This window comes from Carassius carassius, chromosome 30 (assembly GCF_963082965.1).
Source record: "Carassius carassius chromosome 30, fCarCar2.1, whole genome shotgun sequence".
Taxonomy (NCBI): domain Eukaryota; kingdom Metazoa; phylum Chordata; class Actinopteri; order Cypriniformes; family Cyprinidae; genus Carassius; species Carassius carassius.
Genome location: NC_081784.1, coordinates 12075322 through 12100327, shown reverse-complemented (window position 1 = coordinate 12100327; position 25006 = coordinate 12075322). Strand labels below are relative to the sequence as shown.

General features: G+C 36.6%; 1 protein-coding gene across 1 annotated transcript; it reads left to right on the top strand.

Annotated features, from left to right (window-relative positions):
* The first annotated feature begins 395 nt into the window (after positions 1-395).
* LOC132110639 (myoferlin-like) lies at positions 396-23871 on the top strand. The gene is made up of 53 exons (XM_059517409.1): positions 396-799; positions 1500-1555; positions 1662-1753; positions 4285-4393; positions 4502-4601; positions 5458-5615; positions 5701-5829; positions 6199-6261; positions 6614-6664; positions 6792-6822; positions 6957-7072; positions 7716-7842; positions 7937-8040; positions 8128-8196; positions 8382-8425; positions 8695-8777; positions 9005-9043; positions 9382-9506; positions 9780-9893; positions 10069-10246; positions 10335-10459; positions 10546-10655; positions 11192-11384; positions 11520-11675; positions 12329-12460; positions 12571-12734; positions 13756-13870; positions 14471-14573; positions 14907-15043; positions 15222-15386; positions 15663-15750; positions 16120-16197; positions 16292-16473; positions 16566-16724; positions 17648-17749; positions 17830-17991; positions 18265-18430; positions 18544-18617; positions 18848-18946; positions 19069-19197; positions 19671-19826; positions 19939-20030; positions 20130-20300; positions 20418-20566; positions 21351-21490; positions 21596-21684; positions 21764-21859; positions 22414-22555; positions 22645-22744; positions 22845-23023; positions 23124-23233; positions 23321-23468; positions 23578-23871. The coding sequence occupies exons 1-53, from the start codon at positions 712-714 to the stop codon at positions 23611-23613; spliced, it is 6123 nt and encodes a 2040-aa protein (XP_059373392.1). The 5' UTR covers positions 396-711; the 3' UTR covers positions 23614-23871.
* The last annotated feature ends 1135 nt before the right edge of the window (positions 23872-25006 follow it).

Here is a 25006-nt window from a genome sequence, read left to right as displayed (position 1 = left end):
GATGATGCCTGATATGAACTTGTGTTGCTAAATTAACTGAATGAATATATGAACATATATTCCACACATTGATAGGTCACAGCCTACCCATGACAAGATTTCACCGCACGTTACTGGCCTACCTATAGTAGCCTAAACTAATGATACATAGCAAACTTTTGTTGCTGTTGCGTCGCTAGTGTTTGTTTGTAAATGTAAATTAATTGTAATTAATCTCCCGCCACACGGTGGAGCCTTAAGTACAGATAAATTATTATTCAAATAATTGCATGTGTTTTTTGCGTGTTAATATGTAGACCCAGAACATTGTATAAGTAGCTAAGGATTCATTTCAGTGTATGAACTGTTGATTACTCTTCGCTCTTATGGATTGCTTTATCTCGGATCTGCTAAATAAGGTGTTTCTCATCCAGATCCCACCAGATCTTTTGCCTTACCAAAAATGACTCAAGCTTCTCAACGCAAACAGGCTATATATGTATTCTAAGCATCCAAATCAAATAATAGTGAATGATATGTTTAACGTTTAATATAAAAGGTAAAGAGTTGTCTTTGGTTCGTGTGGCTGCACAGACTCAGTCCCTCCTCTCATTCAGCGCTTCTCAGCTCTCGGACTGGCACTTCTCGGAAACGCTCTTGACGATGACGATCTTGACTTTTTCTGTTAGATCGACGTCGTCTGTGCAAAAGTAATTCACAAAATTTGGCAACATGTTGAAGGTGGTTGTTGAATCCGCCAAAGGAATTCCTAAAAAGACACTTGGAATTCCAGATCCTATTGCAGCAGTCACCTTTAAGGGTAAGTCTTCACGTTTTCCCCTCAAGAGGTTATTTTTTATTTATTGACTTTTTTTACATTTGCATTTGCTGAGTTAAATTATGTGTTTGAAAACCTAATTAAACTTAATGAAAATAGTTAACGAAATGTAGCAAAAAAAGTTGAACTGTCGATGCCTTTTTACAAATATGTATTAATTAGTTTTCTATATCAACATAAAATGTTATCGTAATTTTTTGTCTCATAAATGTGAGATATGCTTGCTCACATGTAAAAGAACACCAAATTTCCTTATAAGGGATTGGTATGGCCCATCGTTAGGGAAACACGTCCCTCCCCTTAAACTGTAATGAGTGAAAATGTGCAGTTGTTATTTCAGCCTTTATATATGTATACTGCACATATATATGTATGTATGTATGTATGTATATATATATATATATATATATATATATATATATATATATATATATATGTATATATATGTATATATATATATATATATATATATATATATATATATATATATATATATAAAGCACATTTTGTTTTACATCGTAGTCCTACTGTAAAAACTTAGTATATAAACAAAGAATGAAATGATTTTTTTCTAAAAATATAATATTTATAGTGAATGCAAGCTGCTATGTCGATATCATGAATGTTTGATAAGTCATAATATCTTCAAGAGACTTGATAGTTTACTCATTTCAACTTTCAGGTGAAAAAAAGAAAACAAAAGCCATTGACAAAGAATTAAATCCTGTGTGGAATGAGGTCAGTACAAGTCTTAGTGCTTTCTTTTTTTGTTAGACACTAAAATTATGTAATTTATCAAAGCATCTTAAATGTGAATAACCAATACCTGATTTTGCCATTTCAGATCATTGAGTTTGATTTGAAAGGCACCCCGTTGGATTCCTCGTCATTCATTGATGTGGTTGTGAAAGACTATGAAACCATTGGAAAAGACAAGTATGTGTGCATCCACCTCTTTTTTACTCTATGGGCCTTTGTGGATTCTAACAAGTCATAATTTTGCGAGCATGGTCAAAGAAAAGACATTTCTTTACATTCCTGATGGTAAGGGTATGCAGGTGGTATTTTATGTTTGCTGACTGGGTGTGGTGGGTTTCCCAGAAATCATTTCAGACATGCTCATTTCTGTATGTAAAATGCCTGAAGGTGAAATCACTGCAGTGTAAATGATAAACCTAAGGAAGTCTTGTACTTCTGTAAAAGCTCTGTGAACTTTTAAGGAGCAGCAATGGGTTAGTGAGATTAGTTTGTGTAATGCAGATTTAGACATGAAAAAGCACTTAAAATCTCACTGCCACACCCAACCATCTTGTCCAAACCTGCAGGGTTATGTTGGCTACAGACTCTAGACTCTCCAAAGTAGCACCTTATGAGTCCTTTAAAAAGTTTCCTATGTTAGATACACATGCAGTCAAACCTTGCTGGGTCTTAATTATTCAGCATTTGGTTTGGATCAGAAGGCAATTTTTTCTTCCATGTGGCATGTTTTAATGTGCAAAGTCTGCCATGATAATGAACTTTCCATGAGTCATGCGGATGACTTCTCCGTAGCATTCTTTTTTTTTTTTTCCTTTTTTAGTTTGCAGACTCTCATACACATTTGCACAAACTTGCTGAAGTTTGTATTCATTGTTGCCACAGGCTAGAGAGTAACATAGCAACAAATGTAAAAAAAAAAAAAAAATTATGATAATAATAAATAAAAGGTAAACTTGTGAGAACTTGTGAGTGATTTCAGTGTTGAGAGACTAAATCACCAGTCTATATACAGGCTTTTAAGAATGATGAAATCTCCTTTTAAATTTTTACAGTTGCCTGTGGCCTTAATTGGGAATTTAAATGTGCTTTTATAGATTAAATTCAGACAGATTTTAATCATAGTTTATGACTCATAGTTTCTTCTTTTTCTTTTATATCTTTTGGATGTGTTCTTTTCGAAAGACCACGGTGATTGTTTGACAAAGGAAATGCCAGCAGATATTTTTGGCATGAAAAAAAAAATAATCAAAAAGAAAAAAGAACTGGTTAGTCATTTTAAGATTATATTTCCTGAATATTTATGGGGATGGGGGTGGGGTTCCATGTATTACACAACGGGCAGGTTAATCTCCATATGATGTTGAGCCCTGTCCACATGGTGAATGTATCAGCCGTGATGGTGCTGAGCAAACAGGATGTGCCTGTTACCAATGCATGCTTGTGATGTAAATTATTTATATTACACTTTTACTCACTTCACATTGTGCGTGTCTCCACAGAAATTGTAGACAAGATGTACATAAATTTAGGCAGTACAGAAGAGTTGTGTTCTCATGCATCCCCTCTCTGAAGTTACTCTTTTTTTACCCTCCCCCTGGCACACATGTCCTTTGCTTGGTGTAATTGCTTCCAGCTGTTTTTCCCCTCTGCTTCCTTCCTCGATTTTTATAAAGTTCGTTGTTCTAATAAGCGAGGTGTGCTTTGATTGGCCATCTGCGTTGTGATTGGTTGAATATGGAAAATGGAAATGTTACATCCCTTACCATACTGTGATGCCATGTCCCGGCTCGATGAGACAAAACCAATAAAATTCATTAGAAACGAGACATTTGTTGCATCCAGTGGGGACATACTTACAGATTATAATGACTTATACTGTCTTTTTCACGTGTAAACATAAAACCATGTCTGCATTTGTGGTCAGAGAAACAACAAGCGCTACTCTACACTCCTCAAAACTCATGTTTGAATCATCAGTGGCAAATTCTTTAAATATGAAAACTGTACTTACTGGCTGTGAGTCAGAAGCGCCAGACTAACCTTGCAAAGTTGAATTGCCCCACTTTATAGAAAGCCTTTGTGACAAACCCAGCCTTGTTCTCTCCCAGGTGCAGGAAACAGTCCTCCGTAAAATACGCTGCACACACTCAAATATTTGGGTTGAACTGTTCTGGAACAGTGTTGTAAATACAACTTAACCACTGATTTCTAGTTGTGTCCTCTTTCGGAAGGCCAAACTAAGTAGTTTATCTTTCACAACATTTGTAGAAACATGTAATTTTTATGTAATGTATTTCTGAATGTTATGTAATGATTATAATAGGGTTGTGTAAATACAAGAATACTGTTTTATTCTTGATATAGTATTTTCCCTGTGTTGAAATTTGGTGGTTGAGCCCACCCAAACTAAGTCTTGTTGCTGTTTCACCCTGATTCATCAGCCATTGCAAAACTACAAATGGTGTTTTTAAGGTGTCACTGTGAGGTCGTGAGAGAGTTCTGACTGGACTTGTCCCGGATGAGAAGTGGAACCGAATAATTTAATCTTTGTTTCTCAGTTTTTCAGTCTATTTTGATAATAAGAAGTGAAACAACGCCAGAGAAAGTTTTCAGAATGCAATTTTATACTCTATATAAACTATATGCCAAAGTTGTGGACATATTGAAGTTTGCTTCCCTGTTTAGTATTGTTTTCTTCTGATTTCTAGATTTATTGGTTCTGCAAAGATCTTTCTTAAAGAATTGGCTGCTGGTCAGACCAGATCTCTTCCTTCCAAGAACATTCCTCTAATTAATGAGAAAAAACAGGAATTTGGGGTAAATATTTTGTACAGTATGGACTAAAACCAAAATAATGACGCTGACTAACTTCAAATAATCTAGCATAACTATTCTAAATGTATTTCTCTGCATTTACTCCTTTAGGCAACCATCAGTTTGATGATTGGTTATGAACCTCCTGCAAGTGCTGTCCCAAACCCAAACGATCAAAACATGGGAGATACCCAGGCTGGAGAAACTGCAGGTATTTACTGTCCTATATGAACTGTTGTTCTTTTTTTAACCTGTTGCCCTACAGATCTGCAGGAAGATTTTAGGCATTTGTTTTTACATACTGTATGGAAATGTTTGATGCAAATGAGAGACAGAACATGGATCACTCACAAACAAAAAGGACACACTACCAGAGCCTGCCACATTGTCTCTGTGTACCTAAGAATATTGACGATTCATATTGACGAAAAAAACATATATAAGTCGCAACGGACTATAAGTCGCATTTATTTAGACCCAAGAACCAAGAGAAAACATTACCGTCTCCAGCCGCGAGAGGGCGCTCTATGTTTTCAGTGAAGGCTACAGGAGCACTGAGCAGCATCTCTGGCAGCATAGAGCGCCCTCTCGCGGCTGGAGACGGTAATGTTTTCTGTTAGTTCATTTCTCTCGGTTCATGTCAAATTAATTTTGATAAATAAGTCGCACCTGACTATAAGTCGCAGGACCAGCCAAACTATGAAAAAAAGTGCAACTTATAGTCCGCAAAATACGGTATACAGCATTCAGCTACTTGGGAAGGCTTCGTTTTGTGAAGTCAACATAAGTAATTTACATCTATATTAATTAAAGATACAGTAGCAAAAACTGGGATCACTGTGCCATTACCTTTTCTGATGGTACACCTTTGTACCTCATTTAACCCCAGGGTGCATATTAGTACCTTAAAAGTACATATTAGTACCTAAATGGTACATTTTAGTTTGTTTTGAAAAGGTACCCACCCCATTTATTTTTATGTTTCTTTAAATTTATTTATGATTTTTTATTTATGTATGTATGTATATATATATATATAGATAGATATCTGTTGGCTTTGATTCTAGCTGGTGAAGAGGAGAAAGGAGCTGATAGTGATGAAGATGCAGGTGATGTGGCTGAGCCAGGGGCACCTGGAGTTTCTCCCTCTGGACAGCCAAAAAAGATGGTTCGTACAACTCGGAAGCGACAGAAATCCTTGGCCAACAAACCCCAAGATTTCCAGGTATGTATTCCTCTTGCTAAACATCCTATCTGATTAGCTGGTGAGCTTTTAGCTTTAATCTGCTTACACTGATATTTTTACTTAGATCCGTATTCGAGTAATTGAGGGTCGACAGTTACCCGGCAATAACATAAAGCCAGTCGTCAAAGTAAATGTGTGCGGACAGACACACAGAACAAGGATCCGAAGAGGAAACAATCCGTTCTTTGATGAGGTATTTTGGTTTTCAATGAGCCCACCTGATTTGTTAACAAAGAAAGCTTAATGTTTTATTATTGGTCAATAAATGTTTTTTTCTAGAGAGAAATCTTTCTTTCTCTGGACTGCTTCATGGCTTTGGTCTGATTCCGCTTCACTCTGCACTGTACCTGTTTTGGCTAAAAACCTCCTGGCCCACTTCTTTCCTTTTGCCCTGATATTTCTGTTACTCTTACTCTTGCCTCAGTGAGTCTAAAATCTCTTAATTTCACATACATGTTCGGTTGAGGCTACTTTAATCAAAAGTTCTGTTTCTATTAGCATTTCATGGCCTGTAAGAGTCCTGTGTTGTGAATAAAATTTAATTTAGATGATGTTTCTACAGATTTTCTTCTACAACATCAACATGCTACCTTCTGAGCTTTTTGATGAGAGCATCTCGATCCGGGTAAGATAGGTCTTGAGATGCTCCTGGCACTTAACAAGTAGAACATATTCCTTGATTAACATTCTATCAACCAACAAATCATAGCCCCAGCCCTACGCCTAAAATTTAAATCTAAAGACACTGATTGGTTGATAACAATGTTGATCATGGATCAAACCAGAAAGAGGATCCAAGAGCATGTCCTACTTGTGGAAATCATGTTAAGTGAATAAACATTTCTTAATATAGTTTTACAGTATACTGTATTTGCTGCTAAGAGAGTTTGTACTTTATTCTCTAGTTCATATTATGTATTGTGTAAACCATGGCTGCAGCTTATACAGTAATAGATGTATTTCTTTTTTAAATCTAGGTGTATAATGCCTACTCCCTCAGAGCAGACAGTCTTATGGGGGAGTTTAAGGTATGCAATCCTGATGTCATTTGAATATATTTATCATGTGTTTAGGATTTGGTTCAGATCTTAATATCTCATTGCTTTGATGTTGAGTATGTGTTCTTACAAATTCTTTCAAACCTTGTTTTAACAGCTCGATGTCGGCTATGTCTATGATGAGCCTGGTATGTGAAACTTTTTTTTTTTGGTTCTGAACTAACTGTTAAATTGTGCAACACAAGGGAAACTGTGTAAGGGTTAAACATTTAAAAAAAATATTCATATTAGTGTGACATTATGTCTGGGGTGTCTCTGACAGGGCATGCAATCATGAGGAAGTGGTTGCTGCTAAGTGACCCTGATGACTCAGTCTCCGGAGCCAGAGGTTACCTGAAAGTCAGCATGTTCATAGTAGGCACTGGAGATGAGCCACCGGTAAGCTACCAAATACACATCACCCTGAAAGTTTAAAAGTTAAAACAGTTAATTTTGTGCCATAGCTTTATTGACAGCACTCCAACATATAGTGCTACTGCACCTTTCAAAACAAACTGTGATCCAGGTTCGAGTCATGCCTCATGGTCCATTTTTTTCTGTATTATCTATACTCTCCATGGTGTAAAAAGGCTGGAAATATAATAATTTGTTTTTAATGTTCAGTTGCTGAATTAGAACTACTGTAAATTTAAAATGAGGAACCAAATGGATTGTGCAAATATATGACGTTTTGTATTTAATTTTCACCATGAATAACTGTAAACATGTTTAAAAATGTTGCATTTTATATTTGGGGTAAAATTGAGCATTCTGGAAAATTAACTGTTCTTTGTTCATCCACCTTGGTAAATTTAAGTAAACATGCAAATTTAGATAAGTGCCATTTAAAAGTTATTTTATCAATATAGCTTTTTATATTATTAATAATCTATTAATGATAAATGTAAAAAAAAAACCAATATATATATATATATATTTTTTAAGAATTAGTTACCCAGGTTGTCCAGAAAAACAACAACTGTGTTTTGCTGTGACTTGGTGTTGATCTCTGTGTGGTATCTATGATTAACTTGTTGATCAGGTGGAAAAGCGAGAAGCCAATGAGGAACAAGATGACATTGAAAGTAACTTGCTGCTGCCAGCTGGAATCTCTTTACGATGGGCCACACTGAGTCTAAAAATCTACCGTGCTGAAGACATGCCTCAAAGTAATAATCACAGCAACACACAGCTGCAGTTCTATACACTCCCAATTCTATTCCCATAGTCAGTAACATGCGTCTTTTGTCACTTCATTTTCAGTGGATGATGCATTTGCACAGACAGTAAAGAGCATATTCGGTGGAACAAATGATAAGAAGAATTTGGTGGATCCTTTTCTAGAAGTCAGTTTTGCTGGCAAAAAGGTAAATACAGAAAAAATGTCTATTGTTAAAGAATAGGCCTGATTGGTAAAGAATTGTGATGACTTGCTTCATGTTGATCTTTTAAAGGTGTGTACAAAGATCGTAGAGAAGAATGCCAATCCAGAGTGGAATCAGCTGATTCACCTGCAGGTTAAGGTATGAAGGGCACTAATCTGGAAACTAAGTTGATAGGTTAATAAAACTGAATACATGGCAAATTCATTAAATCAAAATTTCATTTCCATGTAAAATGCCTAGAATGGTTTTTAGAACAGTGGTGGTTAAAGTCTAACACACAAAGTAAGTGAATAGCATAATATGTCTTCAATCTTTCCTTTTAGTTCCCATCAATGTGTGAACGCATCAAGCTTACTGTATTTGACTGGTAAGTTCTTTCTATGATATAAGATTTATTAATGTTTTGAAAGAAATCTCTTATGTTCACCAAGGCTGCATTGTGAAAAGAGTGTGATTGTGAAATATTATAACCATTTCAAATTGTAGTTTTCTATTTTAATGTATTAAATTAAACATGTAATCCTGTGATGGCAAAGCTGATATTTCAGCAGTCATTACTCCAGTCTTCAGTATCAAATGATCCTTCAGAAATTATTCTAATATGTTGATGTGGTTCTTGACTCTTGCATTTTGCAGGGATCGGCTGTCAAGGAATGATGTTATTGGGACCACTTACCTTAATCTGACAAAAATAGCATCATCTGGTGGGGAAATTGAGGGTAGGGTTCTCTGTTTGTGTCTCATGAGGTGCAGGTGCGATTTACTACTATTATTACTACTACTATTGCTGCAATGTCAGCAATAAGATTTTAATGTACAATATTAATGAAGTATCCTTGAATTTTTCAAACAAACTTTATTTTTAAATAAAACTTGAACAACAGAACTTTTGGATAAATGTTTACTGTCCAACACTATGTATCCTATCCTATGGTTTCTTCACCAGAATCACCCTCAGAAAATGGAATGCCTCCTTCCTTTAATGGTAATTTTATTTTAATATACTTGAATATGAATAAAAAAAACCTGTTTAATGTCCAGCATTTGACATGTTAACTTCAGGCAACTGCAGGCGTGAGTTTGGGTTGTTCAAAACAACAGTTAGGAGTGTTTGAGAAACCTGTTTGAAAACAATCATTATTTTTGCAGTCACATTTGGGGGGCACTATTGGTGTAGAATTTACACACATTTGTTAAAATTGGACGTATATTTATATATCTAATATAATGGAATTTCAATATTTTTATGATTTTGAGGTTCCAGTAGTCTTGGGTTGATTTACTGGTCCTCGCAAAGCATCTCTAACCGATTTTCTTTTTCAGTGGACTCCACAGAATCAGAGGTTGGATTTCTTCCAGCTTTTGGGCCTTGTTATGTTAACCTTTATGGAAGTCCAAGAGAATTTACTGGCCTTCCTGACCCATATGAGGATCTGAATTGTGGCAAGGTGAGTGTTGGAAAGAAAAATGCTGTGCGGGGGAATTGGTGAGAGCTGCAATATAAAACATAATAAATACTGGCCAAACCCAGTAACAGTCTGAGAAGGAAAACATTTCTGCAACATCTTGAATTTGAAGATAATATCGTCATGCACTGTTTGCTTTGCTTAAAATAATTAAATAAACAGTACATTCAGCCATTTTACATTCACACCATGAGTTGTTCGTTACACAATCCGTGGCAGTTGTCAGAGCTGTTGATCTCGAGCTGTGTGTTACAGGGTGAAGGGGTGGCATATCGGGGGAGGGTTCTGATCGAGCTTTCCACTCAACTGGATGCCAAAACTGACAAGAAAGTGGAAGACATTTCAAACGATGACAATTTGGTGGCACAGGTAACAGCAATCATTTCTCACACCATTGCTTCATGAAATAAACATTCATCTAAATAAATTTTTTACACTGATTCCAAATTTCATTGCCAGAAAAGACTAGGGAATTGAGATCTCTATCATTATTATTGCAGAACAGAACTAAAAGAAAATTGTTTTATGTACTTTTACTGTGCAGAAGTACCAGCGGAGAAGGAAGTATTCCTTATGTGCCGTGTTCCACAGTTCCTGTATGCTTCAGGAACCTGGAGAACCCATTCAGTTCGAGGTCAGCATTGGAAACTATGGAAATAAACTGGACTCCACATGCAAACCTCTGGCCTCCACCACTCAGTTTAGCTGTGCGGTATTTGACGGTGAGTTTCTCAACAGATTCAAATAGACCAAACATGACTCTCTTAAGCCCTGCATTATTTGGTTCATAACTGTTTGTGTTTCTCCTAGGAAATCACTATTATTACTTGCCCTGGGCTGATTCTAAGCCTGTTGTTATCCTCACATCTTTCTGGGAGGAGATAAGTCATCGTTTGGATGCAGTGAACATCATTCTCTACATTTCTGACCGACTGGTATGATTTTAATGCAGTTTCATGCCATAGAGCGAACAGATAAAGGATTCAGAGCAGTCACACATTTTGTATGCCTTTTTCTTTAGCAAGCCAACATTGTCTCTCTGAAGACGGCGCTCCTGGCTAAAGTGTCTGACTCTCGTCTAGCTGAGATTTGGCTGAAACTTATCACCCAACTCATCGATGACCTTTCCAGGTAAATGCCAGATTTTAAATGTTCTCATCTTCCTCGGTTTTATAACTTAGGACTGCCCTTGGAGCAGTGTTGAGCTCCACAACAGAATTACTAAGGAAAATGTTTGTTAAAAGGATTTCTTTTTTATTATGTTAATAATAATAAAGAAGATATGAAAAAAAAAAGATTCATTGTGATGATAATTAAATAATGTTGATTCATACTTACATTAAACAATTTAATCATACAGGTGATGAAAATATGACAAAAAATAGCACATAGCTCAGTGTCTCTAAAATGCAAACAAACAAACAAAAAATATATTTCATAGACTAAACCTATATGCCATTGCAGAGAAAGTATAATGGAGTAAAATAAACACATATTATATAAAAACATATTGGCTGAATTAAAAAAATATATAATAATAATTTTTGTCAAAAACACAAACTATGACTAAAACAACACCAAAAAAAATAACATGTGAAAATGAACACTGCCTTGTGACTAACATTATTTGCTTACCATGTGATTCACTTCATTCTTGTTGCTATTAGTTACCAGCTACCAGATTTGGAGGGTAAGTCGAATCTGACAGCACTTGATATTCAGATCAAGAATCTGCGTGACAAAACCATGGCCAGTGTCAAAGAGGCGGCCATTCGCATGAGGGAGGAGGCTGTTGATGTTAGAGCCACAATGCCTGATATAGAGGACTGGCTGGAGCGACTACAGCAGATCACAGAGGAGGTCTGGCATTGCCTCATGAAACACTAATCTTATACTACTGAATTAGCAGAAGGGGATGTTGTATATCCAAAAGTCAAATATGCATAATCAAAAGCCCTTTGAACATTCACATGTCTGTTTAAATTCACAATACAGCCTCAGAACAGTATGCCTGATGTTATCATATGGATGCTGAGAGGAGAGAAACGTGTGGCCTACGCCCGCATCCCAGCCAATCAGGTTCTCTACTCCACCCACAGCGAGCAGGCCATTGGCAAGTACTGTGGCAGGACCCAAAGCATATTTATGCAGGTAAAAATGACCATTTTGTAAGTGAAAGTTAGAGTGATCCGTGACTCTTTTATTATTCCAAATAAAGATTTCATGTTTAGACCTAAATCTACATGTATTTATAAGAGATGATGTTTATTTTAGGTCATTTTGCAGGTAAACCTTTCTTATGTCTAGTTTTTCACCAATTTTAATCACTATTTATTTTTAAAATACAAATATTCAATGTAGTCAACAAATAATATAAAAAAAACATTTAACAGCAATTATCATTAATTATTATTAAGTATGATAGTAAAGTATAATAACTTTAGAAGATGTATTGTAATTTTTAATTAAAGCAAAGACTCGATCCAATATATTCCAAAATATTCGGTAAACATGTTGTTAAAATAAATCTGTAGCTATGTATTTGACAACATTGTTGTGAATTACGGTTTAATTTGTACGTTTATAAGCCCTCGAACATACTCGTATTAGCAAGGGGGGGGGAAATCTTTTTTCATTAAATCATGTGTCAGAGATGTGGCCTAGCAGTTAATGCACGTGCAATACCAGTTTGTGTCTATGTTACATTTCCCAGTCCCATTCCCTTATTATTTCCTAAAAAATTAATGCAATATTCCAGATTTAAAAAAAAAGATTAAGATTCAATGTAAACTTCTTGTTTTCAGTACCCAATGGACAAAAACAAAGGTCTCAAGATCCCCGTGCAGTTGCGTGTGAACATGTGGTTGGGTCTGTCTGCACATGAGAAGAAGTTCAACAGCTTTGCTGAGGGAACCTTCAGTGTGTACGCAGAGATGGTTAGTAAAAGTGGACACTGATGTGAAACCTATCTATGTAATATTTAAGTTTGTTGTGACCTGTTATGTGAAACTTCTCTATGGCGACCCTTTTTGTTCCCCTGTGTTAGTATGAGAATCAGGCTCAGGTTTTTGGAAAGTGGGGAACCACGGGTCTAGTTGGCCGGCACAAGTTTTCGGATGTGACAGGAAAAGTAAAACTGAAGCAGGAATGTTTCATGCCACCCAGGAGCTGGGAGTGGGAAGGAGACTGGTTCATTGACCCTGAGCGCGGGTAAGCCACATTTAATGTGATAAACACGATATTTGATTGCATGTTATCAATATGAATATTTCTGTTGGTATGATTAGTGTGGTTATTGAGCTTTACTTTTTAGCACCCACTCAACTTAAACTATACTGCACTGCAAAAAAGTATTAATCAGTATTTTGTCTTTTTTCCAGTAAATAATATTCAAATGTTTAATACACTATATTAAATCACCTGATTATATAAATTAATAATAAAAAAAAAATTAGATTAAGTTTATTTTTCTTATCCCATTGGCCAGATATTTTGTCTTGATTTAAGAATAAACCTTAAAGTTTATTACATTTTTGCACAAAAAAGAAACAATTTGCTAATGAGGTAAGAAAAATTAATCGTAAAAATAAACATCATTAGATATTGGAAATTAAATTTTACTTCTCAAATATTTGAATGATGTTTAAATATTTGTACACTGATTTTTTTATTTTTTTTTTTAAATCTGTAAAATTAGTTTTTGTGGCAACCATGATACTTTTTTTTTTAAATCAGGATTCACTGATAGATAATTAAAGAATTTATTTAAAATAGAAATCATTTTTAACATTTGAAACAACTTTACTGTCCCATTTGATAAATGTACTGCATCTTTGCTAAATCAAAGTTCATTTTATTCATTTCTATTCATTTACTGTAAAAAAAAAAAAAAGAAACTTACTGACCCCATACTAACATGCACACCATGTAAATAGTGATTCTGTGGAATAAGTAAAGTGGTTTAAAGTGTTTTAGTTCTGTCTAGCGCACAATCAGAGGAAATTGTGGTAGTTGGCACACAACCATGGTCGGCCCTGCTGTAACATAAACATAGTCTCTCTGCCAGACTATATCTACTCTGTGTTTTTTTACTTTTCCTGGCCACTTACACTGACCCTGCTCCCTACCCTGTAATGTGTCAAGGTTTTGGCTCAGTGTTTGACTGTTTTGTGTGTGTGTTGAAATAAATGTGTCGCTAACACCCCAGCTGTGTGTTCTGTGCTTGACTCAGTCTGCTTACAGAGGCTGATGCAGGACATTCTGAATTCACAGACGAGGTCTACCAAAATGAAACTCGCTTCCCTGGTGGAGAATGGAAACCTGCCGCTGAACCTTTTACTGATGTGGTGAGAGAACAAGCACTGCAGAGTCAAGGAGAAAGAGCAACATTTAATGTCACAAAATACATAGACATTTCAGTTTTGAATTTGCATTCGGAATTTAGTATGGAAATTTAAAGCAGCTGAACTTTTCTCACTTTCAGTGGCCACATAGAAGGTCACATCCCCCATGCCTCAATTTTAGATCACTGGGATAGTTCGTTTTTAAAGGAATAATTTACCCAGAAATTAAAATTCGGATCATCTGATTCATTTATTCATATTATGTGTGTGATTTGGTTTTCAAGTTCGATTTTTTTTAGTTAATGTCCCACAGAGTGGAAGATAATTCAGTGAATAACAATTTATTTAAATTTCCGTTTTTTCTTTTTCATCACACCAAACTATTGAATACTGTATGGGTTCAGAGGATGTTATAAAGATACTTTTGTGGTCTTTGTGTACATGAAATGCTCTTGAAATTATTTAAAATGTCACATTTCTCCATGGAAGAAAGAAAGTTATTCACATTTAGAGAAACATGAGGGTGAGGAAACAATGATAGAATTGTCATTTTTGGGTGAATGACCACTTCAAGTATTGAATGATGAGATTTGTTCTGTGCAGAATGGAGAGAAGGCCCAAAACCCTCAAGAGATTGAGTGTCCTCCAGGATGGATTTGGGAAGATGACTGGAATTTTGACATCAACAGGGCAGTGGATGAGAAAGGTCAGGAATTCTGACAACCAGGATTCAAAGCCAATTATTTTACAAAAGATTTATAGATCAAATGAATGCTGTTCTTTCAGAACTTTCTGTTCATCAAAGAATTCTTAAAAATATTTTCCACAACCGTATTAGACAGCACAATTGTTTTTAACACTGATAATAATAAGAAATGTTTCTTGAGCATTAAAACAACATATTATTATTCCTGAAGGATCATGTGACTCGAAGTAGAAGACTCATGAAGACTTGAATAATCCAGGAAGCATCCCTTACATGATTCCAGCTGAATCCAATATTTTAACATGTTTTCCCATTGTTTGTGTTGGATGTCAGGATGGGAATACGGTGTCACCATTCCTCCTGATGATAAGCCCAGGTCATGGGTGGCTGCTGAGAAAATGTACCACATCCATCGCAGGAAAAGACTGGTCCGACCCCGCAGGAAGACATCAGACACACCTACTATAGAGGTGAGAACTCCTCTGTCGGTTACTTTCTGATTTTTAATATGCAATTTTACTGATTTGTACAATGTTAACTTGCTCTGTTGTCTTGAACTGCAACTGGCTTTCACTTCTGATTGAGTATTAGTAAAAATCATTAGTCAAATATTGTCTGTAATTTGTGTAATCAATGTTCTGTCAACAGAAGAAAGACATTGGTGATGGCTGGGAATACTCGTCTCTGATTGGGTGGAAGTTCCACAGGAAGGAGCGTTCCTCTGACACATTCCGCCGCAGACGCTGGAGGAGGAAAATGGCGCCAGCTGAACGTGTGGGCCCGTCGGCTATCTTTAACCTGGAAGGGGCTTTGGTTAGTCCACTGATTTTCTTAAATGAATGTCAGAATAGAAAACAACTAGTTGTTTGGAATAGATTCTGTTTTGGGTAGGAGACAACCTTGGGCATATTTGTTCATTTATTTGTCTTTTAACACAGGATTAAACGGGACTAAAAGTATTATTGTTTGTTTTTGAACCATTCCTGTGGTTGTAGTATGACATGACTTATTTTATTTAGAATTCCATTTTGAAGGATACTGAACTTTTTAAAAAGCCACCTCTTCCTTACTTTTTTTATTTGCTGATAGGGAATAGATGAGGATGAGAAAGGCAGCAAAAAGGACCCGGCTAAACTCTTTGGTGCCAACACACCCTCTGTGTTTTGCAGATTCGACAGTGAGTAATGTTTATACATCCCTACTGATTAAAGAACTCTTTCTTAATTCCCTTCACTGATTACATCTCTGAGACTAACACACTCCTCCTATTCCTGACAATCTGCACAAAATTAAACAACAACAAGAACAGTTAGGGAGCCAATAGAAATCCTGAGTGAGTGGTGCTGAGTAATGGTATTATTATACAAAAGGGAAGCACCAAACACCTAGCTGTGCTGCATGGTAGAATTTCCCTGGAATCTACAGTATAATACTGTTTTAAATTACACTACTGTTACACTACCGTTCGTTACTTTTTTCATCATTGTGACTTAATAACAATGTGACTATACAGTATTTGTTATTCTAAACTGTATCCTGCGAACAGAGTCATTCATGTATCATCTCAGAGTCTATGCATATCAAGCCAAGAACCTTCTGCCTATGGACAAAGACAGCTTTTCTGGTGAAGAATTTTACATCTAATATGAACACAATTCACCTTACACATGTGTTTTTAGTTATAAATGTTGTCTGACTGAACTTTTGTTTTTTCACAGACCCCTATGTGCATGTGTCATTCTTGCATGTCAGCAAGACTACAGAGATTGTTAAATCCAGTCTCAATCCCACATGGGACCAAACCCTTATTTTTGATGACATCGAAATCTATGGAGACCCTCAGACCATTGCTCATAACCCACCCAGTGTTGTTCTGGAAGTTTATGATAATGACCAAGTGGTATGATTCTCTGTTAATCCAAACTGGCCTTTGGGGAATCTTCAAAAAGCACCTCATGTTGATCTTGATCTTGATCCATGGATGTGTTGTAGGGGAAGGATGAGCCGATGGGCAGATGCACGTGTCCTCCAGTAGTGAACCTAAACCCTGCCACCCCATTAACACCTAGACTCCTTTGGTTCCCCGTCACTATGAAAGGACGAAATGCAGGAGAAATGCTTGTAGCAGCTGAGCTCTTGCTCAAAGATAAGGTTGTTTTTATTCTTACTTGCTGTGTGTTAATATTTTTCTCCCACTACACATCAGTGTACTATTATAGTTTTATATACTATACTATAGTTTTATTAATATTTAGAATTAGCTTTACATTTTATACATTCAGATTTTGTTTTAATTTTAATTAGTGCTTTTGTCATTTTTATTAGTTTTTGTTTTCTTTTAATATTACTATTGAGGTTTAGTTAAGTTTTAGTTTTAGTTTGGTTACCAGGTAGCAATTTAAGTTCTTGAATTTAAACTAAACCAAATTCAACTTGCAACTAACTGAAAACGTTTTACCTAATAATTTATTTAAGGTTTATTTCAATTAACAAAAATATTTCAAAACAGTGTGTCAATAATGCAAGAGGACAACAGTATTACACTCCATTTTTCAGTTAAAGTCAGTTCATTATTGATCCATCTCAGTTTAGTTCAAATAGTATCTGTACAATCAAGTCGACAATATTGCCAGAAATTAAGCATCCCCAACTAAGCAAGACAAATGCAACAGTGGCAAGGAACCAAAACCCCATTTGGGAAAGAAATGTAGAAAAAAGTTAACTTTATAAAGTAAACCTAAACACATATGTTTTTTTGTTATTAAAGATAATTACGTAGTAGTCTAGAATGAAATGTGCTTGATGTAAATATTTTTCGCATACTGTCATTTTTGCCCATATAGTTACTAATCTAAATACAATTTGTATCACATGATTGTCTGCAGTTTCAGATTTGCAGGGTTTAAACAGTATGTTTTGTGAAAATGTAGCTATATCACCACTACCAGGGAAACATGCAACTAGAGAATTGCAGTTTTACCCAATGGCCTATCTGTTTTCACCAATAGTGTGTCTCTTAACCACATCACCATTGTCATTTGCTTATCCACTATGCTATTCATTGTTGACCTCAGGCAAATGACGTTAACCTTCCCCTGGTGCCTCCTCGAAGAAGTGAGAATCTGTACATGGTTCCGCAGGGGATCAGGCCTGTTGTGCAGCTCACCGCAGTCGAGGTAATGCAGTCATCCTTACGAATAATGTGCTGAAACCAAACAAAATTACTGCCAGTGTCTCATACTATGTGTTTTGACAGATTCTTGCCTGGGGTTTAAGGAACATGAAGGCATATCAACTGGCTGCAGTGTCTTCCCCCAGCCTTATAGTTGAATGTGGAGGGAAGACTCTTCAGACTGCCATCATCAAAAACATCAAGAAAAATCCCAACTTCCCTGGATCTGTCCTGTTCCTCAAAGTGGTAAAGCACATTTTGCTGCTTGGACAAGCACCACTACAATCTTGTTTTTAAAAGACCATGATTTATATATTAAATCTGCCCTTCCTCCAGATTTAAGTATGTTTTGATCATAATACTGTGCGTAAAGTAAAAACTCTCTCTCTCTCTCACACACACACACACAAAGTAATTGTGTTTGTAAGTGAAGCTTTGTTGGTTTTGAACAAGCAGATCCTGACAGTCTCTCTCACTTCCTCTCTCTCTCACACACACTCTCTCTCTCTTTTTCTTCAGCTTCTCCCTAAAGATGAGATGTACACTCCTCCCATTGTGCTCAAAGTTATTGACCACAGACCCTTTGGTCGGAAACCAGTTGTTGGACAGTGTACTATAAACTCCCTTGAGGAGTTCAGATGTGATCCTTACATATGCACCACCGAGGTGGCAATGTCTGCAAAGGGTAACATTGTATTTCAATATATTTTGAATGAATATATTATATATAAGTCCATATATACATATATAATTCCATGTACACATTTAATTATCTCATGTATAATTTATGTGTCTCAGTGGCCATGATGTCTGCAGCTCCCAGAGATGTTGTCGTTGATATGGGGGACAGAATGCCCAGCCCTTCTAAACTGGTAAACAGATCTGAGTAATTTCATATATTTGCAACCCTTATGATAATTAGTTGACATATTTCTTACTCATTTGTGGTTTACCCACTGCCAGTAGAAAGAAAAATAAATAGCCTTTTACGTCATTATATAACAGTCCAGAAACGATGCTATCATGGCACAAATAGCTGCGGACAGATTGTTACAGCATCTTAGAGCCGAACTCACTTCTATTATACCACAACCTATTGTAGGAAGAGGATACAGTGGACTGGTGGAGCAAATTCTATGCCTCCATTAACGAGCATGAAAAGTGCGGCCCTTATCTCCAGAAAGGATATGACACCTTAACAGTGAGTTTACTTGCCTGATCTTACCATCCTGTTTGGATATTTGCATCCTGCTTATGTTTCAAAGCAGATAAGGTATTGCCATTGTTATGTAATTGAACCGTGTTAAAATGTTTCTGTTTTAGGTTTATAACACAGAGCTTGAGGCGGTCCCAGAATTCAGAGGGCTGACAGACTTCTGCACTACATTCAAGTTACAGAGGGGCAAAACCGAGGATGAAGAGGAAGACCCATCTGTAGTGGGAGAGTTCAAGGCAAGTCTGTGCCAGTCAGATATGCACTGAGCTTCCTTTGCTTCTGAATTGAGAGGCTTTTTTTTTTATAAGGGGTGGTAGTTTCCTTTTCATTAAATATCTAGGTTGCTATAACACAAAGGCTGCTGGTTCAGTCCAAGTAGGGGAGACTTTTACAGGTATTACAAACCCACCCTATGACTATTGTGACCTTATGTTAGGCATTTAATCTCAAAATGTTGAGAAAGAACTTTTCCCCTACTTGGTTAAAGTATTATGTAATAATGAAAACATTTTGAGAGCATTTGCTACAAGGTAAGTTTACACATAGAGGGGATTCTGGACAACTCTAAACACGGAGAAAAGTTGCAGAGAGAATTTGCACACACACACAGAAAGGCAACAAAAAGAGTATAGGTTATATTAGACTGCCATCTAGTGGTCAACATCTAACACAGCACATTTTACTTGATATGGTATGACTATATTTACAGGGGTCCTTTCGAGTGTATCCCTTGTCAGATGACCCAAATGTCTCAGACCCACCACGACAGTTTAGGGAGCTGCCTGAGAGCTGTCCTCAGGAATGCCTGGTCAGAATCCACATCATACGCTGCCTTGACCTGCAGCCAAAAGACAACAATGGCATGGTGACTATATAGCCAGTTCACAAGTAAAACAATAAAAGACTTTAATGGGTACACAAAGCATCACATTTGACATTTTTGACATGTAACATGTTCATATGCTTTCTTTTTGAAGTGTGATCCCTACATAAAGCTTTATCTGGGGAAGAAAATGATTGATGACCGAGATCACTACAAACCAAACACTCTAAATCCAGAATTTGGAAGGTGAGAATATGAATATCGATGCATTTACATACAGATATTTGTATGCTTCTAATTTTACTGCTGAGATTTTTAAAAACTATTTTAAAATTTTGTTCACAGAGTGTTTGAACTGAGCTGCTTCATTCCACAAGACAAGGACTTGAAGATTTCCATCTATGATTATGACCTGCTTAGCTCTGATGAGAAGGTTGGAGAAACAGTCATAGACCTTGAGAATAGACTTCTTTCTCGCTTTGGCTCACATTGTGGAATCCCAAAATCTTACTGTGTGTAAGTGTTTATCTTACCAGTGGCCACTGTTTCACATAAAGTTGTATCATGTCATTGCCTGTTACTAGACATTTACATGTACTTGATATTGTGATATTTCAAATATGTTTGAAAAAGATCTGGTGTGAACCAGTGGAGGGACCAGCTCAAACCATCTCAGATCCTACAGAATCTAGCCAGGATGAGAGGAATTCCTGCTCCTCAAATTGCAGATGATGGAAGTTTCCTGTCGTTTGGAGGACGAGAGTACAGGCTAGATGAACTGGGTATGCTTATTCAAACTATAAGACCTTGTTTTGACCTCAACATCACATAAACTACTGTTCAAATGTTTGGTGTCAGTAGGTTTTTTTTAAATGTTTTTTTATAAATTATATAAACTACTTTGAACGGTAGTTTAATATAACTTTCATTTAGAAGTGATGCATTTAATTTATCAAAAGTGGCAGCAAGTTCATTTATAATGTCACAAAAGATCTCTATTTCAAAATATTTTGAAAGAGATTTTAAATAATGCTTTTCTTTTGTACTTTCTATTCATCATATAATCATCAAATAATGCATCATGGTTTCCAAAAAATATGAAGCAGCACAACTGTTTTCAATGTTGATAATACTGTAAGAAGTAATGTTTAGAATGATTTCTGAAAGATCATGTGACGTCATCAGCTTTGCCATCACAGAAATAAACATTTTAACATTTATTAAAAGAAAAAAAAAAACTGCTATTTTAAATTGAATTCATATTTCACAATATTACTGTTTTTGCTGTATTTTTGATTAAATAAATGCACTTTGTAAGCATAAGAGACTTTTCAACCCCATTCTTTTGAAAGGTAGTCTGAATATGAACTTAAGCACCCCTTATGTAGTGAAGAAAGGTACAATTTGTTGTTACTATAGTTTTACCTGATTCAGCACAAGTGTACATGTTGTATGTTGCGTTTATACTTTGGTGTGGAACTTGCAGCAACATATATTGCTAAACAAGCATTTAATAATACAGTAAATAAGCGATGACAAAACAAATGGATATTACTTTCCTCATAGAGGCCAATAAAACCATCCATCCACATCTGGGTCCACCTAAGGAGCGAATCTGCTTGCATGTGTTAAGGAGGCAAGGCCTCGTCCCAGAGCATGTGGAGACCAGGACCCTGTACAGCACCTACCAGCCCACTCTCTCTCAGGTCAGTCCCCACATCCTCAGCTTTTCTAATACATACTCAAAAACCTTGCAGTGATTTTATCCAGAAGTACTGTCTGTGTCACTCATGTTCATTTTACCTTTGCAGGGCAAAATCCAGATGTGGGTTGAAATATTCCCCAAAAGCCTTGGTATTCCTGGACCCCTTTGTGACATCACTCCTCGGAAACCCAAAAAGTACCATCTACTTTTCCTCACAACTGTAAAACTACTTATAAGTGTGACTAATGTTGTAATGTGTCCCTTTACATTGAAGGTATTTCCTGCGAATCATCGTTTGGAATACGACCGAAGTCGTCCTGGATGAAACCAGCATCACAGGAGAAAACATGAGTGACATCTATGTGAAAGGGTAATATGTTGATTATAATATTAGCATAGTACTATTGTTCAAAAGTTGAGGATCAATAAGTATTTTTGAAAGAAATTAATATGCATTCAATTTATCAAAAGTGTCAGTATTTCTATTAATCCTGAAAAAGTGTATCAGGGTTTCCACAAAAATATGAATCAGCACAATTGTTTACAATATCAATAATATGAAATATTTTTTGAACACCAAAACAGCCTATTAGAATGATTTCTGAAGAATCACGAGACACTGACTAAAGACTGGAGTAATGAATGAAAATTCAGCTTTGCCATTACAAGAATAAATTACAATTTCAAATATATTAAAATACATCAAATGTATTATAATAAATGATTTGAAATTGTAATGTTTCAATATTTCACAATATTACAGTTTTTACTGTATTTTTGATCAAATAAATGCAGCACTGGTGAGTATAAAAAACACTGAAAAATAAAAATCATACTGACCCCAAACTTATGAACAGTACAGTATATGTATTTATTTATATTATAGATTATTTATTTTTTAGTTATTATTGTATGTCTTTATAGGTGGATGCCAGGTATGGAAGAGGACAAGCAGAAAACTGATGTCCATTACAGGTCTCTAGATGGAGATGGAAATTTCAACTGGAGATTTGTCTTTGGCTTTGATTATTTGCCAGCAGAACAGTTGTGTCTTGTGTCTAGAAAGGTTAGTGGTTTGGAAAAGTGTAAATAAATGTTGTATGAAGTGTTTTCATTCATCGATAGTCACAACAAACTATATGTTCTCATTTCCAGGAACACTTCTGGAATCTAGACAAAACTGAGTTCAGGATCCCTCCCAAACTGATCATTCAGATCTGGGACAATGACAAATTCTCTTTAGATGATTACTTAGGTGAATTCTCTTCGAATCAACATTTATACCCATTGGATGTTTAAGCTTTCTTTTTTTCATGGCAATTTTCATGGTTTTGGGAATTGGCTTTTTGCAACAGGCACGGTGGAGTTGGATCTGCTTCACCTCATCCCTCCAGCTAAGACCCCTGAAAAGTGCTCTCTAAGCATGCTAAACCAAACAGGCAAAAACCTCACGCCTTCATCACTCTTCTCCCAGAAATCCGTGAGGGGTTGGTGGCCTTGTGCCATGGAGGAAGATGGCAAAAAAATCCTGGCTGTGAGTGTAGCTTGCAAGCATACTGCTAAAAATAAGATACATGACGCATATTGCATATGCACAGTACAAATGGTAAAGACCGTTCTCTTTGTGGCATTAGGGTAAAGTGGAGATGACGCTGGAAGTGGTGGAAAAGAAGGAGGCAGAAGAGAGACCAGCTGGGAAAGGAAGAGATGAACCCAACATGAACCCTAAACTAGATCTTCCAAAGTATGAGAATATCAGTGTTTAGCCATTCAGAATCATGTTTGATTGGATAATGTGAATAATACTGTATGTTTTACTATGTTCAAATAGCCGTCCAGATACATCCTTCCTTTGGTTCACTAATCCATGCAAGACCATGAAGTTTATAATATGGCGCAGATACAAATGGCTCTTCATTGGTCTCATTATTCTCATACTGGTCATCCTGTTTGTTGGAATCCTCTTGTATTCCTTCCCTGTAAGTCTTTTTCAAACATTATTAGTAAATAATAATATTGTAACAAGCAAAGTAAGTAAGAATCACTAAATCATGTGAATTTTCTAAATTTGCTTTTTTATTCTTACAGAACTACATTTCCATGAAAATCGTGAAGCCATATTAATTGGACAATTTCAAGATATTGGCGCAGCGACTTCTACTGGGACACAGTCAATAGAGAACCAGCAGAAATGTTATTTTTTATGTATTTTCCTCTGTTTTCCCCCTACATAAATACTTGAATGTATAACCTAATCCAAGTGCTTTTTTCTTTGTAGTCAACACTGGTTTGGCAGATGACATAACAATGCTGCTAGAAGTTGCACTATATTTGTTTTATTTCCAATCCCTGACTATGTTTATTTTCTTTTGTTATGTTGCAGTTTTTGCTATTGTATAATTATGGGATTCATTCAGGCATAAAAGTTACCATTTACAACAAATTTTTAAGTAACTAAAATCAGATGCATCTGTTCCTTTGTTGTTCATTATGCATTTAACAAATATTTCTTGTATACTATTATCATGAGTAAATACATTGATAATATACAATTCAGTTTCCATTAACAGGATCCCAAATCTTATTTTCTTTTTCAATAAATCATGTGTAGAAAATGCCGATTGTCAACATCATGTGTACAAACGTACTCGGTTACTAACGTAACCTCGGTTCCCTGAGATGAGGGAACGAGTACTGCGTAAGCTAGCTTACGCTATGGGGAAAAGGTCCCCTTTTCTCGAGAATATGAAGCCAAAAATTATCCTTAATTTTTAAATAATGTAAAACGCAGTGCTGCAGCACAGCAGACCTAAGCGAAGCGGCTCGCGCGCTTATTGGCTGTGGTGTGGCAACTGCAGCAACCTATGGTGAGGCGGCGGAGAGGAACGAACCAATGGGGGCGCTTCGCGCCCATTGGATGTCAGAACGTGCCAAAATAGGCGTGGCTGGAACTATATAAGCCACCGCTTCGCCATAGGGATCAGGTTTTAAATCGACTGAAGCGATCACCCGGTCCGAGCACATAGCACGGCAGGTTACGCAGTACTCGTTCCCTCATCTCAGGGAACCGAGGTTACGTTAGTAACCGAGTACGTTCCCTTTCGAGAGTACTCTCGTACTGCGTAAGCTAGCTTACGCTATGGGAACACAATGTAAAACGCCGTGCGTGCTCGGGAACTTCGACCTGTCACAGCCCGAGGCGAGAGCCCGGGGCTTTATAGCAGGAGAAATCCCAGTCCCAACAGCCAACCTTAGTGAGCTTTATATAGGGAACGAAAAAAGGGGGACGTGATAAGGCTTAGCACGTCTATATAGAAAGTACCCTGGCCTGCAGGGCAGGGACTTGCAGATTATAGAATCTAATAAATGTGGACGGAGAGGCCCAGCCTGCCGCCGCACAGATATCATCCAGTGGTATCCCGCAGGACCACGCCCATGACGAGGCCATACCTCGGGTGGAATGGGCTCTGATGCCGAACGGGCAGTGAAGGCCTTTAGATTTGTAAGCCAGCGAGAG